This window comes from Lathamus discolor, chromosome 1 (assembly GCF_037157495.1).
Source record: "Lathamus discolor isolate bLatDis1 chromosome 1, bLatDis1.hap1, whole genome shotgun sequence".
NCBI classification, from domain to species: Eukaryota; Metazoa; Chordata; class Aves; order Psittaciformes; family Psittacidae; genus Lathamus; species Lathamus discolor.
The window spans coordinates 17,046,922-17,074,598 of record NC_088884.1 but is presented as its reverse complement, the minus strand read 5'-3'; the positions used below and the strand labels follow the sequence as shown (position 1 = coordinate 17,074,598).

At 39.3% G+C, this 27,677-nt stretch overlaps 1 protein-coding gene across 3 annotated transcripts; it reads right to left on the bottom strand.

Moving 5' to 3' along the window:
- Positions 1-27,677, bottom strand: TES (testin LIM domain protein). Of its 3 annotated transcripts, none has more exons than XM_065698577.1 (7): positions 27,632-27,677; positions 16,234-16,319; positions 8,357-8,609; positions 6,953-7,288; positions 3,362-3,577; positions 2,692-2,850; positions 1-1,463 (listed from the first exon to the last, which is right to left on the bottom strand). In XM_065698577.1, exons 1-7 carry the CDS (start codon positions 27,656-27,658, stop codon positions 1,272-1,274), a joined length of 1,269 nt encoding a protein of 422 aa, XP_065554649.1. In that variant the 5' UTR covers positions 27,659-27,677; the 3' UTR covers positions 1-1,271. The 3 variants fall into 3 exon arrangements, with proteins under 3 accessions (XP_065554649.1, XP_065554553.1, XP_065554739.1); XM_065698481.1 differs by lacking the exon at positions 27,632-27,677 and adding an exon at positions 17,884-17,902; XM_065698667.1 differs by lacking the exon at positions 27,632-27,677 and adding an exon at positions 16,907-16,930.

Below are 27,677 nucleotides of genomic sequence, written 5' to 3'. Positions count from 1 at the left end.
TCAAGTGAACACCACTAATTTTTATTTGTAAGTGTTACAATACAGCCACCATTAAACTTAAGAGCTGAACATAAACCTTGCATAGATTTTTTTTAAAATTTCATTTTGTTTTCCTCTTCAGGCCAAAGTCTCTCCATTCATTGTTTGGCACAAAGATAGCTAACGAGTTTCACCCTAGATCTGTAACTCTTAAGTAAAAGAAAGAGAAACACACATTTGGCTTACCTAGTAAACAAATCTAATACACAGCTGTGATTTTTTCCACTCAAGTTCTGGAAGTCTTTCGGGAAAGACTCATTTTGCTTTGGTTAAGAACTTACAAATCAAAAGCTTAAGTATGATCCTTTTGCATAATTACATTCTTGGAAATACATGTTATTGTGAGCCATGTCCCTCTGATAGGAGGCACAACTTACAAGAACATCATTCATTAAAAAAACCAAATCAGAAGCCAGTTCTGAAAGGATAAGAGTGACACCCACTAACATTGGTGGATTTTATTGTTGTTTTTTTTTTTTTTTTTTTAAATCTGGGCAAGACCTCCTCTTATATTTTCTCTCCTCCTGCCCAGTATCTGTAAAGTGACTCCAATATTTGTAAAATAAGAACTTTTCAATAAACAGTTATAAGAGAAACATGAAGCAGCAGTTTTCTGCCACCAGAGTTACTTTACAAACTAGATGTGACAGTGGTTACTATCCCTCAGAACTCATGCGTCAAGCAGCAAACAATTACAGGGAACTTTGTTTTTAAGCTACATTCTCCTTGCATACTTGAAGTCTAGTGAGCAAAACTGTATGAGGCTGTAAAGCTGACCATTTTGTCTAAAGTGCTTGATGAAAGCAGGGAAACTATGAAAATGATAAATTAGTGAACCAAAAGTGGAAGAGTTACATTTATAACACAAGAAAAATTGGAGCATTTTCACATTTTCTTCTTCCATTAGACAAGATACAGCAAAAAGATCCGTCACACTGAAGAGCTCCCTTAAAGTGTATATAGTTCATAACATGGGGTTTTTTTTCTTACATTTCTGAGATACAAAGTCATTTCACATAAGAGTCAGGAACAATATTCCAAAAAAGAAAGTATTATTATGTTTAAGAAATTAAGATTACATAGCAAGTTTTAGTCATTCAAAAAGAAAAATCTTTGGGAAAATGCTATTTAACACTTTCAATAACTTTAAATGCCCTGATACTATATATTTTACAGTAGAAATGCAAGAGCCTTTGGAACACAGCAATGCTCGGTTCTGTGCATGTCTTCTCTTAAGACATCATCTTTTTCTTACATTCCACAGAGCAAAAGACCATCCCCTCCACTGGCATGAACTTCTGGCCAATTAGGCACTTGCTGCAACAGGAACACAAGAAGCATTCTTGCGTAGCATGCCAGTTGAAGTTGTTGTATGTCACACGCTGAACTTCTGGATCTATAGCATTGTGACAGCCTTGGCAGATCTGTTCAGGAAGGAAAAAAAACCTAAATGAAGCATACACATGCTCTTTAGAGCCCCATAAAAGCTGGAATTCTCACGGGGTTTTGGAGAAGAGAGACAGGTGTTAAAAGAAGCCTTTGAACTAAGTTTTTTAATTTTTTTATTTTTAAAGCAGAGCTTCTGATCAGAATACAGCTAAGGATATTAAAAAAAAATTAAATGCACACAAGAAGTTAGTTGCTTCTGGGACTAAATGTGAACAGTTATATCATGGTTATGATTTCCCAGTGCCCTAATAATGATAAAAACTTGTCATGCCAAACAGCACAGATTTCCATATGTTAACCTGTACATTTGAAGAGATAGCAAATCTTCCTGTGCACTGGCAGCTGTAAAGCAATGCCAAAAAAAGGTTCCTAGAAGGTCTTAGATATAATTAATTTTAAAATCTGGTTGTCAAAAATGATCATTTAGTTCTCAATGTTTTAAAAGAATGTTAATTTTTAAGTTAAGGTTTCAAGAGAAAAAAAAGCCTCTCCAAAGGATAAATCCTCATACCTACCTCAGAAAATTATTAACTGTCAGCTAGAGATAATAGGTTATCCCTCCATTAACTATATAAACAGTCTAGATGCACATTACACTGAACTCCCAACTGATAGGTAGTTAATTGGTAGATATGAATGGACCATCATCTCAGAATTCTTCACATAACCAGGAATCAAGAACTGCCATCCTTACCCAAACTTCTAGCTTGACTCTGTCAGTCACTCTCCTTTATAACTCAGGCAGTTCTAAGAACGAAGAAACAAAGTACCTAGGTTGCAGTTGCCACTACAGGCTTCCAGCAGACCAGCTGAAGTTGAATCCCACTGGTCACAATGAACTGTGATTGACAGAAACTGAATGTTTAGCAGCATTACTCACCTTCACCTACTTCACTCCTCCCATTACAAAATCCTGCTTCGCCACTAGAGAAGTTCAAGGTACTTTCAGAACAGCCTCCCCCTCAACCACCCTGCCAGTGGCTTTTGTTCAAGTTTATGAATTGACAAAACACTTGTCTGCTTTTAAGGTTTTTGTTTGTTATTTTTCTTCCAAAGGGGAAAAAGATGATTGGCTTGAGCCTAAATTTGCATTCAATTTACATTCTTCAGATACTCCCACACTGGGGGCAAGTAAGAGCTTCAAGCTCCATAGATGTACATTCCTCTTCCTTCACAGCACCAACACGTCTGTACAGATCTTACCGCAGCATGGTTCTTCACATAGCAGGGCTTGCAGACTGGCTTGTCATTCACCATTACGTAGATTTCCCCAGCCAAAACACAGTCACAATCAAAACAGCAGAAGTGTTTCAGATGCCAGTTCTGACCTTCTGCTTGAGTATATTCATTGCTGAATATTAGCTATGAGGAAGATATAAACAAGTATTAATGCATGCATTTGAATGGTATTCCTTTAATAAAGCTACCCTCAGGATGTTTCATAATTTCCAGGGAACTCCTGGACATTCCACCATCTCAAATTATTTCAATAACAAAACCAAAAGCGTTCACTTGTTTGACAGTTTCCCAAAAACCTGCGTTTCATTCACTGAGAGCCAAGAGATGCCAAAGACACCAGGCAGAAGTGTAATTTGGTAAAGTGCCCCCCCTAGTGTCCTTTATGAGGAAGCAACTGCATAACAGCGCTATTACCTTCTATGTCCCTTTGGGCCACATAAATCTGCACGAAAGCCAAAACAAACTGGGTCTTCTGAATGTGACATGTCTATATCAGTTTCAGTTCCTTGCAAGGACAATCAGCTAAAACTGATAAAGGCACATGATCTCCCTATACTGAAATCTTTTACTAGAAATCATAGTTCTCAGGGGAGCAAACTTGTATGCTGAAACAAAGGACTAGGATATTGCTTACCTCATCACATCCAGCACAGCGAGGTTTTTCACTGTCACAATAATGTCTCCCACAGTACAGATTACCATTCTTCCAGAAATAAATCATGTCTACTAGAAGTTCACTGCAGGTACAACAGACAAAACAAGCTGGGTGCCACAATTTGTCATATCCAGCACGTTCGGCATAGACAGCTGGGTCACCTTCTTTCATGATCAGTTTGCAGCGATAGCAGGACTGGAAAGATGTTGTTACCGAGTTAAAATTTTGAAGAGGTACATTTATAGCAGTTATATATTACCAACATGTTTAATAAATCCACCTTCCCAGGCTGAAATTGATGCATTAATTTACTCCCATGATCAGATGGCAGTGTGTCATGATGCCACATTACAGGTTTATCCAAGCAATTCAAGATGATGCACATTCTATTGATACAGCAGTAGTGCTTCTCAGATGGATTACTGTAGTTCCCCCCAAACTCATGTTCCTGCAAGCACAGTTCAGTTCTTAAAAAAGCCCAGGCAATTAAAATTCATGTTATGTGCTATAAGCCTTACAGACTCCAGAGCAAGGAGAGAATAACAATGAGTCTCCATCAAAGGTAACCAACTAGATTATGACTACAGCATGGCAAGAGAACAGCTGTACTTGTAGGTTGTAAGAAGATCAAACCATAACTGCATCATTGGTGAGACAAAGTATTGTGAGTATTGCAAACTTGTTCTATGTAAAGCTGTGTTCTAGGGATGCTAGTCACTCATGGCTGTTGTCGAACAGTCTGCGAGTAACAATCTCTGTATGGGAACAGCGAGTAGGGAAAAGGGACTATAAAGTTTATGAACACAGCTACCCTACAAATAGCTCCAAAAAGTCCACAGTCAAATCTTCTGCCCTACTCCTGCTTACAGAGAGGGTCCTGTCATCAAGTTAAAAAAAACAGAGGTGGGAAAAAAATTTCTTTACAGTTTAATCACCAATTTGGTATCTCCTGAGCTCCAGTTGGTCTGTGGGCTCAGTTGAATGTCCTGGGAAGGCTCTCTCTGCGATTCACATCACTTCAAGCCCAGCATAAACAGCTTTATTAATTGTGTGCATATGTAGAAAAGAAAAAAAAAAACCCAAACAAAAACTAAAACCAAAAACCACACCACAAAACCAAAAACATATAAAGGTTCTCAGCTGAGAAGGGTATTGATCAGATCCCCGCACTCGTTTCAGACAAGCAGTTTCAAAATATACGTAAAAAGACATCAAAAGGGGAGGAAGAACATCTTGGAACAAGATGAAAGGGGAACTAATGAAAGGGAAAATGAAAATATATATATGCACATAAAGCTTTTTGTTTCTCTTTGAAACTTCGACCTCACTCCACAAGGAGTCAGCTGGGAGGCTTAGTAGTTGTACAGACCCAGATGAGGGCAAGTTGATTCATTTGCTTGCTGTTTGCAATACGCTCAGCCTTGGTGGTTAAAAGGTGTATAAAGAGCTTTGCTTCTTTATAAGAAGAAACTATGCTGAATATAAATTTGTTATTCAGCTTTCAGTCATGGTGAAATAGATTTGTGTTTGTTTTAAACACAGCAATTATTACAGGTATATTTACATTAATAGCGGAGACCTGGTTGTTTGTGGTGGTGGGGTTTTTTGTTTGTTTTTAAAACTAGATTTAAAAGAATAGCAATCTATTCCTATGACAAAAAAAGTTTTGTTTTGTTTTTTTTTTAAGAGATCTTTTATCACAGCTACAGGAATACATGTTTCAGACTCAGTTTAAAAGGCAATGTACAAGAAAATCTGGAGAACAAAGATGCAGAACTAATGGATAGAAACAAGTGTAGACAAGAACGGCAATTATTCTGGAAGATACTTAAGAGCTTTTCTCCATATTGGTTTATTTTGAACTGGTTTTTAAAGAAAAAAAGTTGAGATAATGCTAGAGCACATAGCTGAGGCTAAGTCACATTGCAGAAATCAGACAAAATACTTTAACATACCTAAATCCTGATTTTGCCCAACATAAACTCAAAGCTAACAACAGAAACAACTCAGATATTCACTCACATTATTAACACTTCTAAGCCTCTAATTCATCACAGTGATGAGATGTGCCTGGCCTAAAAAGTAGGACATATACTCAGGTGCTCAAGTAAGAATAGTTTCAAAGTGATAAATAGGTGTAATGTAGAAGTGAAGCACATTTTGAAACGATTACTCAAGAGGACAGAATGCCTCCTGCTCTTGACTTGAGGTGGTCCAAGTCAGTCAGCCAGCAGGGTACAGTGCAAGGTATTTCTGTAGGACTTTCTAAAGGAGGTAAATGAAGAATTGCTGTGGTGAAACTAAGTGATCCAGCAAGAGAGAATGCATTAAGACAAAATGACAGCAACATAATCAAGCCAGGATAAAGTAACTGTTTAGTATCTTAGAATCTTCATGACAAGGTAGCAGCAAAACCAGAGTAACTAATTTTGGAAAGTAACTACTGATAACCAAATGGCACAGCATATCACTGATTGAGGTAAATGAGCATGTTCAAAGCTGCAACTTAGAAGTTAATTTTATATTCCCATATGAATTACACCAGAATACACTGTATCATAAAAAGAAACAACACAAAAAAACCAAACCCCCAAAACCCCACACACCACCAAAAAAGAAAGGTGCCAAAAACCAGCACTCCACACCCTCCAATAACAATGAATACCATATTCTACAACCACATTAACAAGCAAATTTTTATCTCAGTCTAAAACTTCTACATTCATTTTCTGCAAGTAACCTGGAGACAATAATTTTTCATATGTATAATAGCAACATTTCTGGAAATCAAGTTACAGGAGCTTTCGCCACTCTAAATTGAAGGTCTACCTTCACTAAACTAATATGATGTTACTTCAGTAATCCTACATCTATTTCCTATTTATAACTGGTAGCTGAGACATGCACTACAGAAGTTAGCAAGTTATGTCAGAAATGCTTTAAGGCTCTGGTTTTAGAAATATCAATGAAGACTGGATAATTTTACATATCTTATTTTTGGTTTAGCTATTACAAGGCAGAAATCAGATGCCAAAGACAAACATAGATAAGAATATTAAGTGAATATGAAAAAGCAACTAGTTGAAACAGATGTATGGCTTGGCTTGTTGGACATTGAGAGGTGTTACTTTATATTACTTCTTAGTTTCGTTTAAGTTTAAATGATTTGTCAAGTGGGTAATTTTGGTGCTCTTCCAAGTAAGAGGAGAAAACGAGCTTCTAAAATTAAACTAAACTTTTCAAGAGGAGGAAAGCGTAGCAATTAGTCTGTAAGACTAAGTTTCTTGATTATTATTCTGCAAAAAGCACCCTGCTATGCTACATCTCCAAGCAAGCATATTTTTGCAACGAAGATGAAAAGGTCATCTAGGAAGTTATTTTCTGCAATATACTAAATACAGTCAGAGACCAGCATTCTCTGCAGGCATTCAGGATTTCCAGTTCCTTCTTCCCCTCCCCGAATTTTCAGTATTCTAAGTTCACAAACAAGTTAATTGGACTTAAATGAGCAGGGAAAGCACTGTGATAGTAATATACCTTCTTGTTTTATCTTTCCTTTTTTATACTTACATACTGAGATGTCTTCTGATCTGGGGACTTCTCCTCCATTGCTCCTACAGCAGCTGAGGTACCTCTGTCACCATTGTTCAAATTGCTTTTGTCAGCAGCTCTCGTTTCCACCTCACCAGGGAGCTTGACGTCTCCTACACCGAGTGCCTCATTTTTGTATTTCTTCACAAATTGTTCCATCTGTTTAACTTCATTGGGGGAGAGCTCGTGGCATTTTGAAGGATCCTGATCGTGAGCAGGCAGCTGCTTAGCCAACTGCTTCTTCCTGTACTGTGCGCCTTCTGAGCCAGCAACAGGCTGCTTCTCCTTTGGTAGCATCTGCATATACTGTCTAGCCTGAACCAGAAAGAATTAGATATTAAGATGCCACTTCAACTACATACCCATCCTTTCAGGCAAACATGAGACTAAAATCTCTACTGTTGTTAGCGACAGTCAAATTTGTCAAAAACAAGGTTCTTTCCATAAGCATTAAGCTCCCTAAACAGAGTAGATGGAGATAAAATACAGCAGATGCATTAACTGGCTTCTTCCCAGAGTAAGAGACAGGCTTTCTCTTAAGCATTTTACAACATGCAGAACAGAACTATTACTTCTCAGAATAAATAACATTTACACAGCACCTTGCCTCTTGGAAGCTATCTAAAGCTACTGATCATCAGGATAGCTTTAAAAAAAGTGGAGCTGAAAGTCTGCGTGGGGCATACAGCCCATTGAAGAAATAATTTTACCTAAATAAAGAAAAGAACTCTAGTTTTAGTAAAGCAAGGATGAGACAACATTCTGTTACCACTTTGAATTTTAAAGTGACCATTGATTTAGATGAACAAAGTTTGATTAATTCACTGAAAAATGGTATTTTGAGATGTAGGTCAGAGATAATGCAATTCCAGCATGGATCACTCAACACTGTAGTACAGTAAATTAGCAATCAAAGTTTGAAAAGTGAAGCAAAATCCTCAGAAGGCTATCTACCATCTCATCTACTTCAGCTGAAAACATACTGGAAGACAGTTGATCTTTTAGATGTCAGCAGTGATCTTGCTCTTACCATATACAGTAAAAGCTATACGCAAGACTGAGTGTTTCCCTTAGCTTTAAACAATGACATAAATTGTTGTGCGGTTAGTTTGTTGGGTGGTGTGTTCCTCCTCCCCCCTACCGCTTGTTTCTTCTTTTAAGCCCAAACTCCATGCAAATTTTTCAACTCTACTAAAACAAAAGTCCCAAAAAACCAAACAAGCAGGTTAGAGAAATTGGGCTCTGGGGGCTTAATAGGTAACACTTAAACCTATCTACAAGGAAGACAACTACAAAAGGCAAACTTATCCTTCCAATAGGCTCTACTTCTTTTTATCTCCCATCAACTCCTGCCTTGAATATGAAGTAGTGACTTTGACTTACAAGTGTCTGATTCTGAACAGGAGGAGCCCACTCATAAGTCACAGTATTGATGGATATGTTCTTCTTGGCTGGCACTGGGTTGGTCAGTATCATTACATTGCGTTTGTACATGGGAATGCCATCACTCTTCAGCTTTGCAATAAGGGTTGTGTACTTTGTATCTTCAAAGAGTTTCCCCACTTTCCGATCTTCCTCATTGCTTGTGAGGACATCATGCTCTTCCTGGCCGCATTTGCAGTTGCGGCATATTTTCCTGAAATTTATGGAAACAGCAACAAAGTTACAGTCTCAGCTGAAAATTACATCTGACACCAGCTGCAGGTGTAGTAACATCACTGGCAACCCAAAGCCTTGTTTTCAATGCTTCCATTAGAGAACATACAAGTTACTCTGCAATGTGTCAAACACATCTTCAAGATATTCCTTATTTCTCCTGATCTATTATTTACATCTTTGTTCCCAGGGACTGCAATCAGATATTTATCAGTCATCTATGCTAATGCATTTTGAACATGCTGCTGTACCATTCCTTCAGTTATATCTCAGTACTAATCACACATGTACATGTCTGTTATCACCTGCCTACCAGATTTATTATGGTTAGTCACCCATGAGTTAACTTAAATGCATCAATATGACACCATCTCCCCCAGCAATCACTTATTTGGACTTTTTTTTTTTCAGATTCTCTTTATATGCTCAGTTACACACACTATTATTTTTTTCATATTCACTGTATGCATGATAATTTGTTACCACAGGGTTGCTACCAAGTAGAAACAAATATTTCCTAGCAAGTGGGAAAAAAAAAAATACATGCAGCCATATATATAGTGTAATTGTACCAAGATCTATTCAAAGTTCAGCATTTAATAAAGAAAATGGAAAAAATGGAAGGCTTATCTGGACAAAGCCTTTCAAACAGCTCTGAACCAAGTCAGAGCTCCTCTGGCACACACTGTAGAAGGAATTCTCACAGATAATATCCTTAAAAGGTAGAAGGCTTTACTTACTTAGATATAAATGGTATTCTTCATATACAACACATTTGAACTCATTTGAATAAGGGATATTAGATAGCAATTTATTACCTTAAGCATAATTAAACAATTTACATATAATAAACAGAAAGTTGGATTAGACAAGCTAGTTTAGTATTTCTTAATGGCTTCCCCAGAACTTTAGTTCAAAGCAGTCAAACACAGTACATGCAAATTAGTGAAGCTGAATATAACTGAAGGTTCTTATTACAGCCTAACAAAACAGATCAACCTTCTGGATCTCTAGAGTTTGAAGAGGAAATTATCCCATTATTTATCCTTCACACAGGAAATAACAAACCTACCTATAAACTGCTTCTCAACCCTGCTTGCCAAAGCCCATCGAACTCTAACATTGTTCTACCTCTTGCTTTCTAAAGCATTGAAGGCAAAACACATACCTTATCTTAAGACACCTAACGGGTACATGACAAGTACAAGCTGTAACTATAGAAGGCAAATTAAGTAATGGTAAAGGGAGAACTGAGGACCTGCACACCTGACCATGAAAGCAGTACACAGCCAGCCAGCCCCAAAGACAAACTGGTATGCATATGTGGTGTGTACAATGTGGGGTACTATCATTTCAGTGTGTGTGATGGATGCTGCTCTGGTCATGGGATTATATAACAACCATAAGTTATAGAAACCTAAGTTATGAAGCCCACCCCAAACAAGAATAGCTAACTCTGCTATAGATATAAGCCACTCTACAATAACAAACAAAATAAGAATGTTAGGCAGAACAGACTCTGCTTTGTGACACACAAACCTAAAGAGCTCAGTAACTGAAGCGTGGGCTGTCTGACAGCTTGCATGACTTCCAACTCATTTCCGCAACAGCAAAGACATAGAATTTCAAAGCTCATACTGGATCTGGATACCCAGTAAACACCAAGCACTCTGCAATCTCACAGTTTACCAAAACATTCAATCATGAACTAACATTGCCCATTAAGCCTAAATGCTGTACAATGCATCTCAAGCTATTACAACATCAAATTTTGCTAGATCTTCAGCATCAGTCTAGATGAATCCTTTACCTAGCTGATACTTAGGACTATTTAATACGGTAATAAGTCAATTTATATTGACTCTGCTTACCTTTTAAGGTAAGCATATGATATATGATTATATGCTTATATATGATATATGAGATATCATTATATGCATATGATTATACCTCATTAACAACTCTCCATGATGTCTTCTTTGAGATTTAAAATGAGGCAACAGAAACAGACTTTATTTTTGCAGGTTCAGTTCATTATTATATCACTGTCATCATGCAGTTCTATGATGACTATCATGCAGCTACATGCCTCATAGCACACATGCATCTTGAATTCTAAGTCCATTTGAACAATAACTTACTAGATACTTTCATCATTTTTTCAGCTTAATTTTTTAGCAATAGTATTGTCTCTTGACAGGATGCAATCTAATAATATGGGTCAAACAAGCATTCTCAGGTAAACTGCTCAGACTCATGCAAGCAAAGTACAGTCCCACTGTCCAGAACTGCTCTGCTTGCAAACCAGTTCTCAGTAAGAACAAGTCATGTTGTTGTGGTCAAGAACAGCATGACAGTTTGTGCAGCTCCCCTCACTCTGTACAGCATCCAACTGCATTGAAGCAGCATTGACAGCCTGATAAAACTAGACCACCCATGACAAGCTGTGCTGGAATTCTTTCCAAGACTTTCACACATGCTGGAAAAGCCACAAGGCACCTTGGTTTTGCTTATGCTACATCATGAAATGGCTTATCTATTTTCTACTAGTATTCTCTGAGAATGCAGAGCAGCTTTGAGATCCTTTTTTATTTCCAACTAGGAAAACACTCTGATGTACTTGCTTTTATCATCCTCAGTCTCACTGCAAGCTTAACATTTTTCACCAATTTCAGTGTCTGTGAGAGATTTCTTTTTGTTGTCCTGATTAACAGATAAACACATAGCTGCAACAGAGTACAAGCATACAATTTGTCCTCAGGTCCTTCCTGGGACCCACTGTGAAAGCTGGCATGGAACTACTGTTCTTTACAATTGCACTGAAAAGAATGAGATATCACTAATCTCCCCCCACTCCAAACTTACTTAAATGAGAATTTGAGTGTGTACATTTCAGTTTGATGTTATCTCCTTGCTCTTTCAAGATGAACTGAATGACCTTTTGCCTACATAGACTTTGAAAGAAGCTGTTACAGGGACCATGTTACACATTTGCAAGTGTAGTGGCCCTGGCGTTGGCGATTGTGGATCATTAAATCTCCAAATGCAGGAGAAAAAAAATCCAGAAAGAATGTGCAGAAAGCTGAGTCACTACTGATGTCAGCGTATCTCAGTAACAATAATCCGCTAAGCTGTTGCCCTTTCCACTGCTCCCCAAGGCTCCCCTGGATCTCAGCCACATGAAGATGTCTGTACATAGCTAACAGCCAAAAAATGATTCCTGTCCTGATTTACAATCGCTTTTCCTGACTAATTTCCAACCCTAAAGCATACCCATTTGACATTCAAACACACACACAACTCTTCCTACATAGTACCTTTTACAATTTAGTCATACGTTCTTCCATTAAGCTTCCACAGCATTGTCCTTTCTGCCGAAGGGATATAGCCAATTACTTCTGCTTAGAATAGATCAGCTGGTCATTTCTTTGACTGCAATACAGCTATCTTACTGAAGTGATCCTGTCCTATTACCTCACATTTACACTTCACAAGTCTGTCTGTTAACTCATGCTTGGAAACACTCCACATGTGCCAGGAGCATCAGTTGCTATTACTCACACCCCCCCTCACCTATATATACACACGCATCTGTGTGTATATAAACACAAGTATATGTATAGACTGAACTATCTCCCTTGGCTCTATCAAGAAGACAGGCAGTGACAATTTATTTTCTCTCCATCTTCGTTGTCAAAAGGATTTTCCCTTCACTTGAGGACATTCAGCAAGACACCTACTGAAAAAGGTATTAGGGACCCTGCTTCTGTGTTTAGAGCTCTCAGGACTTCAGCAGGGGAGAGAAATGTTCCTCCAGTCAAATCTCATCAATATGGCAAGCTTTCCCCATTGAAAACATGGAAGATAAGGAGGAAGCTTCAAAATTTGTGGAATTAAAAGTTGCATATCACAGAATTAGTAGACTGTACTTCGCTTCCAGGCCTTGGGTGGGTAGAAAGAGGAAGAAGGTAAACAGGTCCTACTTTCTCTCCCAGGCTGGTGAATTCCTTTGTCTTGGACACCTACTGAAAACAGGTATCAAAGACTTCAAGCTCCTTGTCCAAAACAAAATGTCAACTACTACTCCTGCTTTTTTTACATTTTGTTCTTTGGAGAGGAAAATTAATTTGGATCATGACCCTTCCTACACTGGCTTTGCAGTGGCTCCTAGTGACAGGAGGTGGCAGCTGTAAGCACAGAGAAGGCCTCAACAAATCCCTGGCAAGTCCCGACGCTTGTGTCTTTCACACAGAAAGACTAACCTCTTTATACGATTCCTTCTATTACATTTTCTTTCTATTCATACAGCTATGGTAATTGCAAATACTTTGAACTGTGCCTCAGTACTTGCCTGTCAGCTGTATTGTTAGAAAATACTAAAGCCAACTTTAAACTCTCCCTGCCTTCCAGGGACTGTATTTGTGCAGAGAAGCCAGATGCTGATAAGTCATTCCCAAGCCCAAGATTCTTGCCTCCAGAAACTTTTTAATATCTTGGCACCCACATCAGAGACAATTATTGCTTTCCGGTATATGCATGACAAAGATAAATCAGAATCTTCCTCCTGCTTTTAGCAGCTTTCAGCAGCTTTTGACTCCTGCCCCACACTTCCCTCTAGTGGGAAACACATATCCAAAGAACAAACATATACTGGAGGAGCAGACTCTTACAGCCAGCCTGCCCTGCTAATTCTGTGGAGGCTATCAGGCAGTCTGAAAGGAGATAAGGCAGGTAATCACTCATCAGCCACTACTGTAGACTGCAGCTTTTGCTGTATTCATTTTGCGTTCAGCTAGCAACACTGCAGCTTTCAGAACTTCAAAATTTAGGAATAAATTTTACTAAGTGACTTGTTTACCACCATTTCTATACTAGCCTAAATTAACAGTTCTGCACCTATATAACCATCCCACACACTGTGCCAAGAATCATAGCATGAAGTGCGTAAAGCATACTTGCTGGCCCAGAAGAGGTATTTTCCAAACACTCCCAGTATAAAGAACAGTGAAGCAACTCCATATAAAACCCTGCTACTAGGTAAGTACACTTGATTTTCTTTCCCTGCATGCATTTTCCAGCCTGACTCTCCAAAGGCAGAACTGAAGCCCCTTCCTACAGAAATAAATAACTTCTTAAGCTCTTTGAGGTACAGTAGAGTTGTTAGGTATCAAACCAAGAATTATGTGACCTGCTGAGGCTCCTTAGCTCCCGCCAGGAGAGGGCAATGTCACCCTTAAGACCACAGCCTGCAAACACAACTGCTGCCTCACTGTACTGGATCCAGCTTATACGGAGGTGACTTTCTCCATAATGCCCATATGGTGCTGTGCTCTGAATATGTGGCTAAAACTGCATTGATGGCACTCGCTATTACTGAGCGCTTCTGGCAGTGTCAAGGCTGCCTCTTTTTTTGATGCTGGCACTGCTTCAGCAAGTAAACTGGGGGTGGTCAAGAAGCTGGGACAGGGCACAACTGGCTCAACTTGGCCAGAGGGATACTCCACACTATCTAATGTCATGCTCTAGCAATAATACAGGGGTAGAGGATGAAGGTCAGGGTTTCTGATTTCCAGATTAGTGCGTGAAGACTGGCCAGCCACCAGTCTGCTGGTGGGAGGCTATGAATGATTGCCTTTGCATCACTTGCCCCCTATCCTTCATTCATCTATTGAACCAACTTCATTTTGATCCATGAGTTTTCTCATTTTTGTTCTTCCTTTTCTCTCCTCCACCATGCTTTGAGGGAACAGGGAACAAACAGCTCTGTGGGTGCCTGGCTGCCGGCTGGGGTCAACCCACCAGTTAATCTTCCCCATAATGTGCAACAGTTTCTCTAACTACAATCCCTATTTGAACACTTATCTTTCACAGATGAGTAATAGTGAAATTGATGATTAAACTTTAACTGATTTTGATAATTCGTGGTATAAAGACAATACCCTTCCCACTAGTTTGCTTCTAATTAAGAGTTTCAGATTTAAGGCTAATATGACTAAGTAAACAGATGGGACCCACCCCTTCCTCTACAAATTGTAGATTCTCCAAAATCTCTCTATCATGCAAAGCACATTAATACATATTTGCCTTTAAAATGGTTTATACAAAACAGATTTCAGACTTCAGATTCACACCCTGACTGTCCCCAGAAGCAGCTGTTCTCTAATCCATTCTTGAACTGCCTCAATGGCTAACTTTTCAACTGTTTGAGGTATGTGCCACATTTACTATTATAAACACTATTTACCCCGTGCTCTTTTAATTCTGTTTTATTGAAATACCTACACACATTTAACTGTGTTGTTTTTTTTTACTAGTATCTCTACACGAGTCCCCTCAGTGACTGAATGCACACTGAAAAAGAATCTTTCCATAAATTAATGAGTCCTTTTACCTTTAGATGATTATGTTTATGAAGTGTATTAGCACTTCTTGACTCATGCTGTTATTGTAAGCTGTTTCTATAGCTACATATTACACATACATAACCAAGAAGCTATACCCTTATGAGCTTACAGAAGATTTTGCTGTGGACTGTTTGCCTGGTTATTTTCTAAGTGAGTCAGATGCAGTCAAATACTTGGGCAAAGATGCAAAATCTCCTAGGTACCTCCAGCACCTGTTGCCAGTAGAATGTGAAGACTACCATGAAAAAAACCCACAAACCCCCGTAAATAAAACCCTACTGCAGATACAGTTATGACTGTACCTAAATAGCACTGGTGACATGGAATCATTTTCATTGCTAGCACGTGCTAGTGTATTAACAATTATTTATTTTTATGGCCTTTTACAGGCTGTTCCCTGTGAGAGTAATTCTTTTTCTTAAAAAAAGAATGAGAATCACTAAGCTACATCTTAAAGCACACCTTTAGTATACATCTTACAGTATACATCTTATACATCTTAAAATATAATCAGTGAACAGGGCTAGCTAGCTATATGTATTGCTATATAACATATATACATCTTGTTTTACTGAAAAAAGAAAGGTCTTAATAGAAAAGAAAGTTTCTGCAGAAGTAATGACATAAAACAAACACAGCAGAGTATTTAGCCCTACTATTACTAACTGGTGTCTGTTTAGGAACAGCACATCATCCAAGCGCAAGTACTATCCAACTTACTTGAATTATGACACCTCTTCGCCCTGTCTCTCCAAGCCATTTGCAGAGGTACACAAAGTTTAAATACAGATAAGAATTTTGCTCAAAATCTCAGATCAAAGCTTACTTATTTCATCAGGAGCTGAGAAAGCATTTTATTACTGAAATAAAGCACACTTCTTCCCTGTCATCTCTCTTACTGTAAGGACAGAGATTTTTTACAAACCTACTTCAACTGTTTATTAAGCTAAAGTAAATGCTTCAGCAGAAGCACTACCATTAATTTCAGTGCAGATGAAATGTATGCTCCTAAGTGATTACATACTTAAACACTCTTATGATGCAGCTGAGAAACCCTGGCCCTGAATCTAGGCACAGCTTTAAAGCATCTGAACAGATTAATTGAAAGAGAGAACAAGGGCAGTTACTTACATATTTGCATAGATGTGCCAAGATCTGCAGTGCTGAGTCAAAGCTTAGGAGACATCTGGTGTCACTTACCTCCAGAAATGAAGCTCAAATCCTTCACACTTATCCTTGCATTTTAAGCAGGGGGCACCAAATCCTTGCTCATGGCCCAAGCCCATCTGTGTACAGAGCAAGATGACTACAGTCAACTTCAAGAAATATATTGCACGAATGATCTTACTGCTGTCTTTATAATCTACAGTCCACAACTAAGTAAAAGATGAAGCATTTGGCAATCACGATAGAACAATATTTTGGGGTCCACTCACCTTTCTGTTGTACCTACACAAGTGACAGTGTTTGCACAAGCCTGCTGATAGGGTTGAACTAGCAAGCAGAAAGTTAGCGCTAGCCAAAACCAAGTATTCTTTCAGTGATTTGTCTCCCCAGCCTGGCTTGATCTGCAAGCTTCACACAAGGGAAGCAGCAGATTCTTTGCAGTCCCTCTTTAGGTCTGTGGCTCTGAAAACATAGCAAGCCAGGCCATAATACCTCAAGTCAAAGCCCATTTAATCCAGCTGTCAGGACAAAGTGATTTGTAGTATATGACTTGGCAGAACACAGGAGATCCAGATGTAAACAGATCCCACATTTATATGCACTAACCTGGCCATCTGATAGGAATAAAGAAAACATCTAAGTGATTAGTCTAATATTCCAGAGTATATTTGAGACTACTTTGATAGTGATTGAGAGCGGAACATACCCTTTACAACTATGTTTCAGCTGGACTAATACCAGCTTACTTTCTAAGGAGAAAGAGAAAGAGCACAGTTAGCAAAAGCAATGACCATAAAGGATATTCAAAGGGTTTCACTGTGAAAAGATTAAAAGGACAGACAACAAATTCATAATGCAGAGGAAATATGAGGGAATACAAAAATCAGCACAGAGTAAAAGCCAGGTATCCACACAACGTATCAACACATCAGCAAATTTAACTAATAGCCACTGGAAGTTGGAGGTGAAAAATAGACCCCAAACACCGTAACTTATGCACTAAATTTACTGGTATATGAATATGCTCTTTAAACCTTTGGGGAACATTGCTCTTAAATCAGATGGATGAATAACCGTGGAACTGTGGCCATAGTTGGACATGCAGGCACATGCCCAACATGCAGAGGGGAACCTGCACCCAGTGCTCCAGCAGTATGAGAAGCACACCCAGCTAGCTGTGGGTAGGCACAGTGGGAGGGGTGGTCATCGCAAAGGAGACAGCTCACCTGCAGTTTAGTTTTTACCATGAATGGAAAGTGAACTAGAACTGACTAATCTTAGTTCTGGCAACACTAATACAATGCCAGGGTTAAGTAGATGTGGTGAGAGTTTTATTAATAAGAACTTTGCAATTTACTCTGAGAAGTCATACTACTATTGTTGTATGTACAAGGCTATAAACAGCTCAGCCTTCACCGTGTTTTTGTCCAAATTGAAGGAAAAGATTATTCACAAGCCACTTGCTCAACACAGAACACATAAGATGCAGAGAAGACTATGCTTACAGGTATTTTACAATTTGAAGGATCATTGCCTCCACAGTCATTACACGTCCCAAAGAAATTACAAAAAATTTCCTTCAGATTATGGTCAGTTCAGGGAGAAGAGGTGTTTTGGCAGTTATTAAGATTCTGCTTGCATCTACAGGGATGGACAGAGGGACATTAAATTACTCCTTCTTACCTGGAAGAAATACAATCCTGCTGTGATCATGGCCATACCTTTGTGAGCCTAAGGGGTTAAAAGAAGTTTCACATGCTATAGGTGCTAACCTGAAGCCAGACCAGTAGGCACCTAAAATAAACATAACTTTAAAGATTCAATTCTCTTTCATAAATTACATTTTGGTCTATGTTGGATAGATAAAGCTAGTGGGTTAATAGATATTCATCTCGATTGAAGACAGGCACTTACAGAGGTCTTCTCATCAAGAGCCTCGCCATACACACACTGTACATCAGAAAACCACAGAGCACTCTTGAAGAGGAAAAAGTGTTGGCCAGGATGTTCTCTAAAGAGAAAAAGGAAGCTAAACCAAACACAAAACAATCACCTCTTTTTGTTTGGCTGGTTTTTAAGTTCATCCTCGCTAAAAAGCTCTTAAACTAAAAATGTGTTTGCACTGCCGTAAAAAACCAAACTAACCAACCTGCTGCGAAACAGAAATGGGATGACCTTTCTACATGCAAGGTCTGGTTACCTTATGGAAAAAGTTTAGCTCAGAACTACAGGGCACACCGAGAAACAAATTAGATGTGATTCCAGATGGATGCACAGCCCCTGCCTTTGTTCTGACAGAAAAACGATATGGTCGCTTCCCAAAAACACAGATACAAGTAACAACAGCACACTCTGCGCTTCTGAGTTCTACTCTATCTGAAAGTCAGTGCACATCAAATATTCCTACATGATCCTGTAATGACACCTCCTTCAGTCATAAGGAACTATCTGCCTCAGAAGTGACTATTTCTTTTTCAGCAGCCAATTCTGCTGTAATCAGGGAAATTCAGAATGCCTAAAACTGCAGCGTGCTTCATTGCTGCTGCCTACATCTATTCCCCATGCCTTCTGAAGGATATGGCCAACTCCACGCTGGAGCACCCAGAGATACAGAGCAGGCTGAGCACACACTTGAGCAGGACTGCGTGCCTTAGGACAGGAGGAAATTCAGCTTTCCCCATAAATGGAATTATGGGAGAAATGGCACAGATAGGTCAGCTGAAATATTGCCAGAAGAAGGTCCCTGCCTGTCTACTGCCATTAATTTCATTTTACAGCAAAAGCTTTCCAAAGCCATCTGGTATTACTAACATAACCAATACAGATCTAAATAGTTTGAGTGCAAAGATGATAGAAATATGACTGAAATCATCCACTGCATGCTGCTTTCAAGATTAAACAGTCCTCAAGTGCAAAGTATTTCAAATTGTTACAGCTAAGTGAGAATTAGTGAAAGACTGACCTGTTTCAGTTCAGACTGGAATCCAGTGTCAATAGTTCAATGTCTTTGCATTATGGAGCCATGCGTAGAGGCTTACTGTCACCTTAAAAACCCAAATGGTCCTATGCAAGTTTCTGTTGGCTTGTTCAGGAGAGGCACAGCAGTTGTGATGAAATTGTTTAAACCTGGCTTACTATAAAGGCTTATTTTAAAGTTTATTGAACATGACAAAGAAGTCCAACAATCACGCTCATTTAAACCCACAGTTGAAGTCCTACTTCATTGCAATTTTGAATACAAATACTGAAATTAGTATTGTCTATAAATACAGCAGACTTCAGAGACCATCAGACAACAAAACATCTCCCCACACAGGCTGCTACGAAAAAAGAAAATAAATATCATGGGTGCCAGTTTGGTCTGCAGGTTGATACAAATGCAACTATATTTTTGTCAGCTACAGTTTCTCTTACATGGTAAAACATTATAAAACAGATAAATTTCTCCTTGTGTGAAACAAACTGTGCCACAGTTCACAGTGCTGGTAGGAAAAAAACCTAATGTGATGAATGGAGGATTGGTTCTTTTAATAGTTAAGAAAGTGTAATGGCACAGAAGTCAAGATTATTGTTGACAGTTACAAGAAAAACAAAGATAAGCCCCAAGATATCTTGGATGAACCAAAGCATAAGACAGAGCAGTAGTTTTTAAAGCTTGTCTGTACTTGCTTTTAAACTATAGATTATTTTAAGTTGAAAGAGTGCTCTGGAGATCACCCGATTGCCCACAAAGAGCAAGTGCAATGAAATCTTATCTATCCAGGGCCTAGTCCAGATGCAGGTAAAACAGCCTATTACAATGCTGGCAAGAAAATCTGTATGTTTAAGCAGAATTTCCTCACATGGCAACTTCTGTCCACTGTCTCTCGGTATTATCACTGTGAAGTGACTGAAGCCCTGTTCCGCCTTTTCTGTTCTCTCACACTAAGCAGCTGCACGCTAACAATATAAAGAGTATCCTGACAGAGTTCCACTGGAAGTCTTAATAATTACCATTTAAAAGTCATCAGGCCAAGCACAAATAAAGCTAGCTGCTCTGACCTTCCTGCCCCCTTGCAAAGGAGCACCTGGGGTGCAGCAGTAAGAAGGTAAGAGGACCCTGTTCGAAAACACAGAAGCTCCGTTTGGCATTTCCAGGTCTGCCTCCCACCAGATGTCTTTCACCTCCTCCGTCCCACCAACTGGGGGGACTAACTCGGGTCTTGGGTGCCTTTTCTTCCTGCCCATGGTGGGAATCTTGTAGCACTGCACAGGCAAGCTGTATTAATCTTTCATGACGCCACAGACAGCAAGACACAATACCATCACCTAGCCTCGGCAGAAGATCAGAAGTTTTTCCACTGTTTGAGACACCTCCAGAATTCGAAAAGCTGTGGTTGTACAGTAAGAAAGCTGTCATTAGTGGACTGTGATAATTAACAGTGAGCCCCAGAACAGACTTAAATCCTCTCCATAGTCCTTTTTTGTAGATCTTTCTCTCCTGTGCCCTTGAGTGCTCCAAGGGCAGATTTGAAGAGACTACAGCTATTCTTGGATTTAACAAAATCCCAGGAATCTTCTGCTTTCAGAATTACCTAATTATTGATCTATTTTGATGTTTGAAGAGTCTCAAGTGATATTTTTTCCCCATTCCCAATGTAAACTTGAGAAAAGCACCTATACAGCACAACAGAACAAATTGCTAGTATATCCTAATGTACTTCAGGAACTTACAAAGAATTATGGGAAAATTAATTTTCCCAATTATGGGAAAAAAAATATGAATGAGACACATTAGAAATCCCATGAGTTACACATGCTTTATTACCAAGACGTGATCTTGTATCACTATATTCTGTCCCAGAAGTCATCTCTAGAAGAGAAATACAAACTGAAAATTAAAATAGGTAACAGCACTTTAAACTTTAAGGGCAGAAGGACTATGTTCTTCCTTATGATCCCAGAATTAAAAAAAACAAACACCCCCCGCCCCCCCAAGAAACAAAAAAACCCCAACCAACCAAAAAAAGAAAAACCAACAAAAAAAAAAATCACCGAACGCAAGCCAACAAAAAAACCCCAAAAAACCTACAAAACCCAAGAGCATCCCCACACACCACTCCCCCCCCCCCAAAAAAAAAAAAAAACAACCAAAAAAACCCAACCAAAACACACACAAAAAGACACGTTTATATCTGGACAATGCTATCCTACTTCTGTAGACACTTTATGAGAAGACAGAAAAAGTTTCATCTGTAGTGAAGATCAATATCCCACAGACCACTCTATGTTTTTGTTATCATGTCTATTAAAACTGATGGCAAGTCTGTCCTAGCTTTTTTAAAATATGCATTTCAATTTAGGGAAAAAGTTGACTGGAATTACGATGTAGAAGTTTGGATAAGGAAGAAAAGGATGCCAAAAAGGAGTTGCATCCAAGAAAAATATTTGAAAGATGATCCAGCAGGATAGGCAGACGAATAAATCAAGAAGCTGCAGCAGTGTATGATAGCACACAAGTACTTAGAATTTATTTTATTGTGATGTCTTAAACTAAATATCAGACAGCTCAGAATATAAATATTTAAGACACTGCTACACAGTCCACTGTCAAAACACCAACAGCTATTAAAGATGTATCAGCTGGATAGCAAACAAGTGGTGTTTATTCACAAAGTTCAGTCTTGCACTAGCTAAGTTTGAACGCAGCTGACACCCACTATAAAATTGTCTATAAAACTAATAAAGGACTACCCATCGCCCAGTGCTGCAGAGGCATTTTCACAATACTTGCCATATTTTGTTTTGACATCTGTGCTCTTGCCCAGTTGCATCTTTCAATATGTTTTCAGAAGCAGACCTGGAAATCTACACACTCACTTATTAGTACCTTAAGACATGCATGAAAGTGCATGGGATTTTTTTTTTAGCCAACTCTTTCAGAAGCCGCAGTTAGACAACCTCAGATTGAAAACAAGGCACAATGGAAGGGTTAGGCAGAATTAAAAAACAAACAAATCAACAACAGACCAGACACACACCAAATTATCTGGTGTAATCTGGAACTGTCATGACAGAAGTCTCCTTGCTTCCTTGACCTGTTCACTTGACCAAGTCTAAAACTAGGTAAGAGGTGTGACAAGCTTTCATCTTCACAGCCTTACTCTTCCTACAGGCCTCACCAACTCTACACTTTAGTAGAACGCATATATTGGGTGAGGCTTGTTTGTTTGGTTTGGTTTATTTGGTTTTACGTACACACCCTTCATAAAGCATATATATACAGATGCACATCCTATACACATATTATAGATCTATGTAAACCAAACATGCATAACTAACTAGATTGTAAAATAAAATATATACTGTACTGTACTTAAAAATTGTAGTATCTACCCCAATACACCTGTAAACTTGCTAGGAAGAAGCCTTTAATTTGCAGGACATGCACATACTTTCACATGAGGTAAAAAAAAAAATGTGTTTTGAAGCGACTTTTAGCAATAAAATTTCACTCACAATTGATGCTCAATATTATTATTATTATTTTACTTAGAGGAAAGGGAACATATTTCTTTTTTTCCAGGAACACTTGCGGAATAAAATCTTTGTGGCTTTAGTGACAGAATACTCTCAGTTAAGCTAAGTTAATTTTCCATTTTATTGTTTAATACTCGGCTTATAATTACGCCATATCAAAGAAGTCATTCAAAGAGTTTCCTGGTCTGCTCTTCAGGCATTCCATGATATTTTATGGTCAAACACCTGAGGAGTACTTTTTCCACAGTAAAAAAATCTACACCACAAAAAAAACAACAACAAAAAAAATCCACACAAAAAACAACACCAAAAAACCCCAAAACCAACACAGAACCAAAAAATGCCCAAACCCCTGAAAATTAGAATTAATTCAGCTTTGCTGTCTTTGCCAAGCTCATAGCCAGGCATGTAAGCAGGGGTGCACATTCAGCTTGGTGCTCCAGAAAGAACTTTTTTTTTTTTAAGAGCTTTTAAGAGGAAAAAAAACCAAAAAATATCCCACCACAACATATGCAGGAAGCAATTACCCAGTTTCCTTATTAACAAAACTGAAGTAGCTTCTCTTATCACCACACTTGTCTTTATTCTTCTCTGTGCAAGCAAAGTCACCCATGAATAAAATTGCATTTCTTTGATCTTACTATACATAAGGGGTGGGGGGGGAAGAAGGAAAAGAAAGCCCTACTATTGTGGGTTTCCATAGCAGCAACACCAAAACAAACAGTGACCTCAACAGGAAACACAGGCCAGCAGATAGTAAAAATCATGATTTGCAACATGTGAAAAGTTGACTTTGCACCTATATGTACTATATTCATTATTTATTTATCAAAGAGCATTGCAGTTGTTGACTTAGCCATATCTAGAGCACTGGTGTTTGGCTGCCACCCTAACAGACCAAACCAAGTCTCACATCATAGGAAAAGAACCATGCAGACATGCCACATTGGAGAAGTTGCACCTCTTCTCCCCCAGATCCTCTGCCCAACTCCACTGCAATCAAAATTCCTTTTATAAAGCAAGTATTGTACTGTGAAAGCTTATATATAACGCACTCACTGCCAGATTCTTTTATTCCCTCTAGTGAAGCATGAGACCATGCTGCCAGCAGGACTGTGGAGCAGGACTGTGACCTACTGATTCATTTCACCAAGTTCACGGAGGTGACAGACAGGGCAGGAATCCAGACTAGCAGGACTTTGTTCTAACAGTCTTCAACAAAAAGCATTAAATCTTCATTTTCCCTATACCCTCAAAGCAAGGTTTGAGAACACAGTGTATACTGTATTTGGGAGAAATAGTGGTCTGTTTGTTGCCCAAGTACTTTCCAAGCTGGAGCTGCTGTTTTCAGGCTTCAGCTCTGCCATGTCTTTTTATATACAAAGAATATCTTCATGATCCTCAAATGCAAATCCAGATCCTCTTGAAAAAAAAAATAAATAAAAAGGAGAGAACTGTATGGTCTTAAAATAAACTTCCCATCCCCTTTAAAGGGAAATTTTAACAGACATCAAAGTATGAGACTTAGTATTCACATAGTAGCTAAAAAGACTGCCTCACAACTATGTTTTCCCATACTATTCACTGGCTAGATGTTTGCCTGTCCTCTGTACCTCTAAGAAGGATGGTAACCCGAGCATAAAAAGGTTACACATTATTCCACATACATGCATATGTTCTGCATATAATCTCAGTGCTGAAAACTCATTCCAAAGTTTGCGTTGCAGATTGTGGCTGTCCAGAACCCAGGATTCAGACCAAAAGACGTCTGGCTATACAGTAGACCTGCTTCTTCCAACCACTTCTGAAGATGGCAGGATGAGTTTTATGGCTGTCCTGGGTTCAGCAGTAGCAGTCATTTTTCTCCTTCTTAGTAGCTAGTGCAATGCTGCGTTTTTTACTTTAGCCTGAGAACAATGCTAATAACCACAACGTTGTCATGGGCTTAAACCACGACAATGACAAAAAAGAAACGAAACAGAAGTTATGTCTAAAGTGTGAGCTGAATTAACTGTGTCTCCACTTAAAGGGTATGTTGCATAGGACTGCTACTTTTCTCTAACAAGACAGAAAATAGATAAGCTGTTCAGTGCTGAAAGGATGGGCTAGAAACTGAGGCAGGTGGGGTAGCAGTTCTTCCTGCTGAAGGACAGGTAGGTTGTTTGAGTCTTAATTGACTTTTACTGGAGGGGAAGCAACCCCCGTCAGATGTACTGTGCGAGAATTGTCAAGTTTGGGAGAAAAACTCCAAACCTGAGCCATTTCAGAAGTGCATTTTCTCTTCATAGAAACCCAGACACATAGATATAAATGTACAATTCACATATACATGCATGTTTTTTGCCAACACAGTACCAGCTCCTTGAAAGCCAACAGCAGCTTTCCAAACAGACAATGCAGAAGCTCACGACTGAAGAATGGACTCATGGGCTACTGACAACTGGAGAAATCTTAGAAATGCCACATAGGAAACTTAAGGGATAAAAAAAAAAATCAGAAAAGAACTCATTATATTACCCTGCACAGTCATACATTAGCAGTTCTGGGCAGGGGAAAAAGATTTCCTACAGTATTAGCTGAGCATATAACCCTCCACACCACACACTGCTCCACTGGACATTCATTTACCCCTGCTCTGCTGAGCACCAGGGTTACCAACTTCTAAACTCAGACTTCGAGGTCAGTAGAGCATGGTAAACGCAACACATCTGGGGACTGTGTCAATTCCCTCTTTCTCCTGCCCAGTGTTCCTGGGACTTCCTACCCAAAAGGCAGGTTAGCCACTCACTAACATTTACCTCCATTTGCCAGGCAGTAAATAGGTGCAAATTACTACAAAATAAAAAGCTAACATAAAGGTAACAAGCAGATTTTGTAAAAGGACTTATGTTATCTCAGCCCAGCTGCAAAACAATGATAAGTGAGAACCACAGCATGTTGTTAAGTAACTCATTATTGCTGATGGACTAAGAAGTCTGACATGGACATCTCCACCTGAAGACAAGTTTCTCTTAAAGGCCAAGCAGATTACTAGTTTTGTTGAATTGACTGGAAACTTCTCAGAATGTTCTTCCACCCTTCAAGAAAGAGGGAGTTGGCAAAAAAAGGAGAGAAATAAAAGATAAGGAAACAAGCTGGTTAAGAACAGAAATTAAAGGATAGAAACAGAAGACATGCAGCTATTGCAGATTTGTGGAATCACAGAATAGTTAGGGTTGGAAAGGACCTTAAGATCATCCAGTTCCAACCCTCCTGCCATGGGCAAGGACACCTCACATTAAGACATCCCACCCAAGGCTTCCTCCAACCTGGCCTTGAACACTGCCAGGGATGGAGCACTCAAAACCTCCCTGGGCAACCCATTCCAGTGCCTCCAGTGCCCATTCCATTCCAACCCATTCCAGTAAAGAATTTCTTCATTCATTCCAGGGTACAAAATTTGAAGAAGTTTTGATGAAGTAAATATCAGGAATCAAAAAAGGAAAGGATTTAATACTTAACACACTCTCTCCTTCTGGAGTTTAACAAACGTTCAGTGAACAAGCTCCATGACACCATAAAATTTAAGTTCTAAATTGTGCTTAGAAAATACAAACAAACAATTGAAAAGCTTGTTTTCATTACATGCAAGCAGTCATGCAAGGGAAACAACCCTGTGCACACAACCACCTTCTAAAAACAGTGATAATACTTAGCTACACCTGTCTCTACACCGATGGCCTAATGTTGACTGGGGAATGAGAAAGGTAGTTTCTCCAAAGCAGGACCCTCACCGAGATAATCTTATGCGGTGACATCACTTGGGGAAAGTTAGAACTCAAAACTATCCTGCTTCACTAGGATTCAGGCCTGACTTAACAGGTAGCCTTCCACACTTTACAAATGAATCAGTTCCCATGTACGAGTCGGTTTCTAGCCTGCAAGTTAGAAAAGCATACAGGTATAGAGGAGCGCAAACGCATACTTTAAAACGACTTAATACCCTTAAATATAACAATTCAGGAATACAAACCACGCATGTCCATACAATATGCATTTCAAATTACTAGTTTCTATACATCAGTAAGGGTTATGTACACATTTAACCTATGTTCACTATAAAACTCCTTCTGCCTTTATCAAACAATACCATAACAGATACAACGAAAAGGCTCTTGCTAAAAGAAGTCATCACTCAAGCACTGCATTTAATTTGCAAATGAACTAGCTGATTTAGAGATGTTCCCACTTGAAGTCAGTTTTACATACGAAATTTTAAATGGTGAATTTTGGAAGGAGAGCTAATACAGTTGGATTACCTACAACTTTCCATTACTTATCCTTCACTTCTTTCCAGTTTGACTCCAAACTGGTCAATATGAACATGAAAAAGGAAAACGAGCCCTAAATTTCAGTCTCAGGGGAGTAATCCCCACAAATGCTGACAACACGTTTGTAATGAGCTAATCACATGAAAGGTCACAGATTAACCTTCAGCATATCTACAAACATTTTGGCAGCAGGCAATTTTGGTTTCACGCACGCCTAAATACACAGATCAGATACCTGAACACAACTATTAGACCTCAGGGGAGTTGCGGGAGGAATTCGTGCTTTCACTTGCATGATAAGGCAGGGGTAGGTACTTGCGGAACAACTGCGGAGTCTCAACTAACGCCAGGAGCGGGGAGACGCCTTTTGTTCCGCTTGAGGGTAAGGCACCGGAGATCGCTCCTGTCGTGGCTCCCCAGCCCCGCACCGACCCCCTCCCCTTGAGATAGGGCGACGGAACAGCAGAGAGCGGGGAGGGGCGCACCGCTCCGCGCTAGGGTGGTACGCGGGGGACACAGACAAGATCCAGCGGAGCGCCACTCCCCGGACGGGGAGCGCCGGCCGGCGCGGCAGGTAACTCGGCGGGCAGCCCACACCTTACCTTCTTCACCTTGCTCTCCAGGTCCATGCTGCCGCCGGGCGGCTCG